We start from the raw sequence: 8,884 nt of genomic DNA, 5'->3' as shown, positions 1-8,884 counted from the left end.
TTTATTTAAAATTATATATTTTATTTAAAATTATATATTTTATTTAAAATTATATATTTTATTTAAAATTATATATTTTATTTAAAATTATATATGTTATTTAAAATTATATATTTTATTTAAAATTATATATTTTATTTAAAATTATATATTTTATTTAAAATTATATATGTTATTTAAAATTATATATTTTATTTAAAATTATATATTTTATTTAAAATTATATATTTCATTTAAAATTATATATTTTATTTAGAATTATATATTTTATAATTGTACACAATAAATACCATTGATTTTAAATTTGTATTCTTTTATTCAATTACAAGTAGCCAAATAAGTTTTTTTATTTACATTTATGACTATTATTAATCGAAAGTGGAATTTTTTTAAATATTTGTTGTGCCTTTTGGATAGTTTAAAATTTACTTACAGGGTTCACTCCAGTTCAAACTACAACCAGGGACGGATTAAGATGTAGTACCGAAAAAGCCTTTATTCGTCAATCATACCAAAAGAAAAACGTTTATGTCATTACAAACGCTTTGGCCACAAAAGTAATTATATATGATTGAGCATTTTTTTGGTTAATCTAAGTTTAAAACTTGGTTTCAGTATTTATATATATTTATGAGTTATTTATATTGTTTAATTTTTATGAAGATCGACATCCAGAACAAAGTAGCTCGTGGCGTTTTCTATAAAGTGGAAGGGGAAATCCGTCACTTTAAGGCCAGTTGAGGCTAATTATTTGCTCCAGCAGACACGATTACTTCAATGGTGTCTGCTGGAGCAAATAATTCGCCTCAACTTCTTTTATTGTCAGAATTTGGACCTAAAAAAACACCTTCGTGATCAAGGAGTACGACTATGAAGGATACTTTAGAGCGTCTGAATTAAAAAAGGGTGGTTTTTAAAGTAAACCGAAAAATATTAAACGTTTAAAATTTGATTAAAATCCTGGGAGGTTTTTTTATTTCATTAAATGAAGCCTGCTAATATGTTGATTTTAATAATGAAAGCTCTAAATGTTTCCTGGCAAATCAAACGCCTTATTTAAGATTTATTTATAATCGAATACTTTTATCTATATTGAGGTAGTAACGGATTTGCCAGTTGCTCAAAATCATCGAGATCACGTATTATCTTGGGGTGTCCATTATACCATAGACACTCAAGATGCCTTTGTTTTTTCTCGATTTCAAGACGACAAAATTATTCCTGGAACCGGTTAGTTTTTAAATACGTTCTCAAGTGTCTTTGTTTATTATGTGTGAAAATGCTATGGAATTGTAAAACGTGTAGGGTATATTTATTCTTCACATAAAACTTTTCCACCGGTAGAAGGTACATTAAAAGGGAATAAAAGAAAGCTGTAAAACATAGGAGAAAACATAAAAATGAAGTGGGCTATATCGTAAATGGCCTATTTTTAACTATTATTGAGGTTATGGGAAAAAACCATGTTAGTTTTACATTAACTTGGTTTTTGGTGGGATTTTTCTTTAAACCTTTAAAATTTATTTATACGAGATTGAAGAAAACAAGTTGGCAAGCCAAAATATACCTCTCCTCGGATGAATTGTCCCTAGTGGTATTAATTTCTCGAGATGACCCTTAAAGATATATCTCCGCAATTCAGAGTTATTTACTAAAAACGTAATCCCGGTTCAATCCCGCCCGATATAAAATTTTAATTATAATTAAAATAATTGAGACGAAACAACCGAGTTTAATTTATTCAGAATATTATAAATCAAGTAGTTACAGCAGTGAGTTAGACATACTAACATAATTGAATTTAACTCTATAAACAGTACAAGTTTATCAGTTAAATATAATACGAAGCCAATTTTAATGAAAGAAATATCTACAGAGGGTATTTGTATTTTTCTCGCTTACGAAATACTTGCCGCATCTTTAACGCTTATTTTATTTCAACACTCGCCCGTGATGAAGATACCGTATAATAGCTATATTCGACATCTGGTAGTGGACGACTCGTAGACTTCCTGTTGACGTTGTGACACATACCAGCGATACCGCATGAAAAAGACCAATGTCGTCCAATTTCCAATATAATATAATGACTCGCACACCCAGAAAATCAATGACTGCATTAGGAATCGTACCATTAACAAAGCACAAAAAGCCACTAAAAGGCAGCTCGTATATCAATAAACGTCAAACCAACGCTACCGCATTAATACAACTATATCTAAGTCGATAAGAAAACCCGTAAATAAATTACAAAAAAATAACTAAGTGGACCACCCACGGGTTCTACCCTTTAACCATCTTATCTCTGCTGACCGAGATGCTGACTGCGCTAAAACAAGATTTGACCTTTAAAATTTCATACGTAAAAAATGGTAGACTTTAAAAACTATTAATATACTCTTCCGCTTAAGCTGAGCTTATAATTTTCAATGAACCGTAGCATGCATCTGTGATAACTACATAAATGCGGAGTGGGTTCGATTCCAGCTTGTGGCACTGTGTGAAAACCCAAAACCACTCCTTCCGCGTAGAATTGGCAAGTTCTCTTCCCACTGGTCAAATGGGGTTTTTCCTCGAGTTCTTCGGTTTCCCCTTTCCATAAAAACTTCTTGAGGTGCACGGTAATAGTAAGTATAGGGTCTAAAGTTGATTTTTCGTTCTTTTGATATTTGAAATATTTAATATTTATTTTAATTATAATAAAAAATATTCTACTGGTTGGGATAGAACTGGGATTTGGATTTTCTGGAGGACGCTTTGAATATGGCGAAATATCGTTGAGTCCAGTAGTTAATACGCCAAGGGAAAACTCTTCTGAGGAGTGGTATATTTTGGAAAGCTTGCCAACTTGTTTTTTTTTTAATAAAGATTTGCGCTATATTTGTGCTCAATACATTTATAAAATTGTATTATAGTAATTAATTAATTTTTAGGTTGTAAAAGGTATCTGGTTACACTAAATAATTCGATCAAATACCAAATTGAATATTAACAAATATTCGTTTGTGTGATATAATAGTCGAATATTCGAAAAGGTGTAGTATGTAACATAATCAGCCATAAGAATTCCTCTGTATGACATTTCCATAGAAAACATTTGAATGAAACCTTGTTTTAAAATAAATGGACCCAAAAATGGAAAGTCTTGTTTTGTAATAATTTAAAAATGTTACCATGATCTAGCGTCTGCTACAGATAAATTAAAATTTTGCGAATATCGATGAGGAAAAACTAATAGCGTCTGCTTTAGACGCTACCTTTCAAGGTTTCAATGACGAACCAAAGGGGGCGTTGCGATAGTTTTGGGTCACGAATAGAACGTTTTGACCTTACTGCGGGTGAAATTCAACTGGAATTCATAATATTGATAACTACCCACTAAGCAGATCAAAACAATGTCGATTATATTTAAAAAATAATTATATTTAAAAATATTACGATAATACTAAACCTGAAATTAATTAAATATCTTTTTGGCAAAATTTTACCGTAGCTCCTCCTGTCGGGGTTTCAAAAACCTTTTTCAAAAGCTGAAGTCATTTGAAAACAAATATTTAAGTATTACTTGCAGGTGAGACGATATAAGGAAACTCCAAAAGTAATGGTTAATTAAATTACTTTAAACTGAATTAATTTTAATTTACGTTCCCCTGAAATAGGCTTAAAAGAAATCGAAGTAAAAATTAATGCCCAAATTCTCATCACATAAAAAATAATATTATAAAAGGTGAAATAATTTGAACTTACGTTCGAAAGCCAAGTAATAAAGAACTGCAAGGTCATGACTATAATTTTCGCATTTAAATGAAGTAGAGCTCTTTAATATTTTATGCCACGTTCGTCGATATATAAAAATGATAAGATCCAAATATATTCCCTTCGATCGACCAACCTTTATAAGCATTTTTTTCGCTTGTGGATTTCGAAGGATTTATCAAAATCGGAAGCGATAAATAGGACAGATTTTCGATCTCATTTTGTTAGTTGAGTTTCTATCAGGCGTGGGGTGGCCAGGCAACTTCGATTTATAATTTGTAATGATCACACTATACGAAAAATTAAGAATGGTGGAAGTTAGTCATTTCTTAGCGTTTATCTTTTGCAAATTTAAATTGGCGTGGTTGCGGTGCCAAAAGTTCATTATGTTCAAGAATGGCCGCGTACCAGAAGTTGAATTGCCTTATTATGGCACCTACTATTTGGCCACCTACACACTTCTACGCACTCTGCTGTGCCATAAAAGGGGCTTGTCCACAACCGAGTGTAAGTGTCATTTGGTGCATTTGGCGCTTGCTTTCAAATATTGACAATCTGAGAAATAAGAATAATGGGAATTATTTGGGAAACATCGGAGATTTTAAAAATATTTGGGAAATATCAGAAATTTTGGAATATCTTTAGAATAATAGAAAATTTGGAAAATCTTTAGAAAAATAGAAAATTTGGGAAATATTTGAGAATTATGGGAACTATTTGAGAAATATGGTAAATATTTTAGAATTAGGGGAAATATGGTAAATATTTTAGAATTAGGGGAAATATGGTAAATATTTTAGAATTAGGGGAAATATGGTAAATATTTTAGAATTAGGGGAAATATGGTAAATATTTTAGAATTACGGGAAATATGGTAAATATTTGCTAAGTTGTTTACATTTTTGCGTCCATTTCTCAGCCTTGTACGAAATGTTAGCTGGATTGAACGTCATGTTTGGACGCAATGGCATATTCCGGTTATGGTTGTTCACCTACCCTTGCGTCATGATCACCAAGGCTAGTACTGCCAAAGTATGTTTCATGTGGCGATGTTCGATTTAGGTAACGTAACCGTTGAATTGTTGGATAGGTTTTGTTGCGTTGTAAAGAGAATGTCTCCAAGTCGATACACTACCGCTTTATGGAACCCTGGTTGAGGAGTTGCCTACTGACTAGGTATTTTAGCCCGTTGGGTTATTTTAATCATGTTTATTTTTTTGATAACTTTGACCTATTTTGTAGCAATAAAATCATTTGGAAATGTCGACGTAAGTTACTGGCCCCGACCATGTACCCTAAAATTATCTCTTCCTATCTGCCCATCTTTAACGAGCAGTCTTTGGTTCTGGTTGAGAAGTTGAGGGAAAAACAGGGGATGTCGGTCAACTTCATTCCTTTAATCAGCTACTGCACTTTAGACATTATTTGCGGTGAGTCTCGTTAAATTAACCTTGTCGTTCGTATTATATCAACCTTAATACTTCAGAAACGGCCATGGGCGTCAAGATTGGTCTTCAAAACAACGAAGACAAGCGTTATTTAAACGCCATTCACACGTAAATATTTCGAGTTTTGGTTCATTTCTAAGTACAAATTATTTCTTGGTTCATGATAGCTTGAGCCACAGTAGCATCGATAGAAATTCCAAGCCGTGGTACTGGCCTTTTTGGCTCTATCAAATATTTCCAGAAGGTCGGAAATTTACGGCCGCTCTCCAATACACTCGGGATTTCACTATGAAGGTTCGTCACTTTCTCGATTTTAGTTGCAAGCGCCGATTCTTATTGTCTTCCGCGCATTATCAGATCATTGAGGACAGAAAACGAGAGATGGTCAACCGAACAATTCATCGAGAGGTCGACAATGATGATGAAAGTCAACTGGTAGCAAACCGTCACTTGTCCTTCTTAGATTTGGTCTTAGAAATGCATCTACAGGACAAACATTTTTCTCTCGAGGACGTTCAGGATGAAGTTGAGGTGTTCCTTTTAGGGGTAGGATTACTTCGCTTACTTTGGTCAGGAATCCATACCTCTACTTGGAATACTTATCCTGCCGTATCGCGTATGGTCAGATCACTCTGACGGCTTTGGCCCCGCCTACGAGAGAAAAAATCCCCTCTGCGCGCTCTCCCCTATCACATAGTTGTTTGTTAAGTTAACGTAGTGACGTCACAATAACCGTCAGCCACATTGAGACGAAAATCTGCCACGATAAGCATTATCATCCTTTACAATGCAGTCCATAGGTGGTTCCTTTTAACTTAACATTGCGTTCATACTAATCTCCACCACTCTCCCCCTATTCGGCTTTCCGTTGCTATGCAACTCATTTTGAAATTTATAATATTTAGGCTTAGTTTCTCTATTCGGTGTTATAGTCGCGAGCCAGATTTCCCGCACGGTACTGACGAGTCCCAAATAGGACGAAACCGGTCTACCGTTGGAATTTCTGGCTATTTTATTTAATTTAATTTAGTTTTTCACTCGAAGATCTATTTGGTCCGAGTTTCGCGTCATTTTGTTTGCTCGAAGACCTATCGGTACGAGCTATTTGTAAGTTTTTAAATTTCTTCAAATTTGTTTAGAGTTTAGCATTATCGGGGGATCTTAAAATTCATTTTGCGCGTGAAAATACGCCGCCATGTTAGGGTATAAAAGCAGGTAAAAAAGCCTGCTATACCTCACAATGTAAAGGTACTGTCACGCGCAAAAACGTAATTTTGAAATCGGTCAATTATCCCTTTTCATAATGGACTACTTATTCGCTAATTTTATCATCCTTCACTATAAGCATTCCAAGTAGAGGTATGGATTCCTGGTTTGGTATAAAAAAGAATTGTAATTTAATTGTAAGGTTTGCAACAGGGGCACGAGACTTCGGCTATGACTATGAGTTGGGTCTTGTACTTGCTAGGACAACATCCGCACTATCTTAGAAAGGTACAAGATGAACTCAACGACATTTTCGGGACCAATCCGGATGTTCCTTTCAACTTGGAAGACGCCAAGAGTCTAAAGTTCTTGGAATGCGTCATTAAAGTAAGTTTATCCACATTATATCGTACTATCTTGATAGCGTCAATAAACTGAATAACGTTAACGCAGGAATCGAGTAGGCTCTTCCCATCAGTCTCAATTGTGGGGCGTCAACTGGATCGGGATATGATTATCGGTTTGAGCTCTAAAATTTAGTTTCTTAACTATAACTCACAAGGAGACATCCCGAAATGTAACCCACCGATTTTGTGCAAACTCGGGGGATTGGTAGACCTTCCTGTAACTTGAAAAATCCTAAAGGGAATTTATTCAATGGGCAACCGTTTTGCCATGGCAACGAAAAATGTTTTTAACAACAACAAATGGAAATTTTCCCATTGAAAATAACATGGGATTCTGACCGATTCCTGAACAAATTTTAAAATTTCGAAAATACCAAAAATAGAAAAATAGATAAAAATTGACAAAAAACCTCAAAATTGATGAACGTTTGATCAATTTGAGGTCAAACTCCCATGTTATTTTCAATGGGAAAGTTTAATATTTTGTGTTGTCAAAAACATTTTTCGTTGCCATAGCAAAACAGTTGCCCATTGAATAAATTCCCTTTAGGATTTTACATGATACATGAAGGTCTACCAATCCCCCGAGTTTGAACAAAATCGGCGGGTTACAATTCGGGATGTCAGTCGAAGATGTTTATTTTACCATTCGAATTTGAAGGTTCATTTACGATTCCAAAAGGCACGAATTGCGGAATCGACATTACGGCGATCCATCGAGACCCGGATGTCTATTCGCACCCGGAAAGGTTCATGCCGGATCGATTCCTGGAAAATACCTTGGATCCTTTCGCCTTCTTGAGTTTTTCAGCGGGACCCCGAGGATGTCCTGGTATGATTTTTTTAAGGGGTTTTCCCCCGGTTCTTCGGTTCCCCTTTCCATAAATACTTGTAGAGGTTAAAGGTAATAGTTAGTGTAGGGATCGGTTGGCTCGCGTGGCATGAAGGGCTTGCCACCACCCTCCTACGCGTTGTAACCCGGCCACCTGTTTAAAGGCATTATAAGTCGCTAGATGACTTGGGCCTAAGGTGGTGCCTTGGGTATTAACCTAGCTGATTATTATTGTTATTATTATTATTATTATTATTAGTCCTTCGCGAGACTGTGTTCGGATTAAAATAATCTAAAAATGTAACGTACGCAGGTTCAAAATTCGCCATGCTCCAAATGAAGGTTGTCTTGAGTACGATTCTGAGACGTTTTAGCGTGGTTTCCGTCGTTCCTCGAGACCGGATCCGGCTGTCCGTGGAAATGGTGCTGAGGCCTTCCGAAGACTTATCTTTGACCTTCATCCCACTTTCAAACAGCTCCTCCCTATCTTCATCCGATTCAATCCGTGAATATTAGACGGATTAAGTCTGCCTTCACAAACGTGTAGGCGAAATTTGTAAAAGGGTAGCTGTATCGCGTACAATCTACCGTCCTAAAAGTCCCCCTACACGTATTCGAGAGGTGGTTTAATCGCTCTATTACACGGAATTTAATCAAAGGGAGAGAATTTGGGAAATATTTGAGTCACGTCTTCAGACTTGATTTATTCCAAGGCTAGTCACCCACTCTCTACTTTATTGCTGAAACCTAGATTCCCCTCGATTTTTTATTTATTTTGAATGTTATAACGTGTTTTTTTTGCCCAGTTTTTTATATTTAAGGTCGCAGTGACTTTTACAGGGTGTTTCAAAAGGTTATGCAAAACATTTAAGGAGTTGTAGGGGGTGAGTTGAGAAGTATGCCTGTTTTCCCCCCCATTTTCCTACGATGAGTTAAAAGAGCGCCAGAGAGCTTCAAAGTGTGGCTTACTAGCCCCTGGGAGTAGGCTGCGACAAGCGCAAAACCAAGCAGCAGGGATTTTAAATACTGTTTAAGTTTACCTTTTTACGCTGGTTACCTTGATTTGTTTACAAAGTCCTTTTTCACCTATCACACGAACCCAAACCTTAATGGTCGCGTTTCCCTGCTGTTTGGTTTCGCGCTTGTTGCAGCCTACTTCCAGGGGCTAGTAGGCCACACTTTGAAGCTCTCTGGCGCTCTTTTCACTCATCGTAGGAAAATGGGTAAAAAATAGG

At 35.5% G+C, this 8,884-nt stretch overlaps 1 protein-coding gene across 1 annotated transcript; it reads left to right on the top strand.

Annotated features, from left to right (window-relative positions):
* Positions 1-4,022: 4,022 nt before the first annotated feature.
* On the top strand, positions 4,023-8,306 carry LOC149923616 (cytochrome P450 4C1-like). Its single transcript, XM_090161641.1, has 11 exons — positions 4,023-4,263; positions 4,676-4,788; positions 4,847-4,932; positions 4,999-5,186; positions 5,243-5,312; positions 5,372-5,498; positions 5,562-5,750; positions 6,624-6,797; positions 6,864-6,930; positions 7,479-7,649; positions 7,963-8,306. Exons 1-11 carry the CDS (start codon positions 4,038-4,040, stop codon positions 8,163-8,165), a joined length of 1,614 nt encoding a protein of 537 aa, XP_090017767.1. The 5' UTR covers positions 4,023-4,037; the 3' UTR covers positions 8,166-8,306.
* Positions 8,307-8,884: the final 578 nt, after the last annotated feature.

Source organism: Leiobunum rupestre, chromosome 10 (assembly GCF_980474605.1).
Source record: "Leiobunum rupestre chromosome 10, qqLeiRupe1.1.hap1, whole genome shotgun sequence".
NCBI classification, from domain to species: Eukaryota; Metazoa; Arthropoda; class Arachnida; order Opiliones; family Sclerosomatidae; genus Leiobunum; species Leiobunum rupestre.
This window is presented reverse-complemented; position numbering and strand designations above follow the sequence as displayed.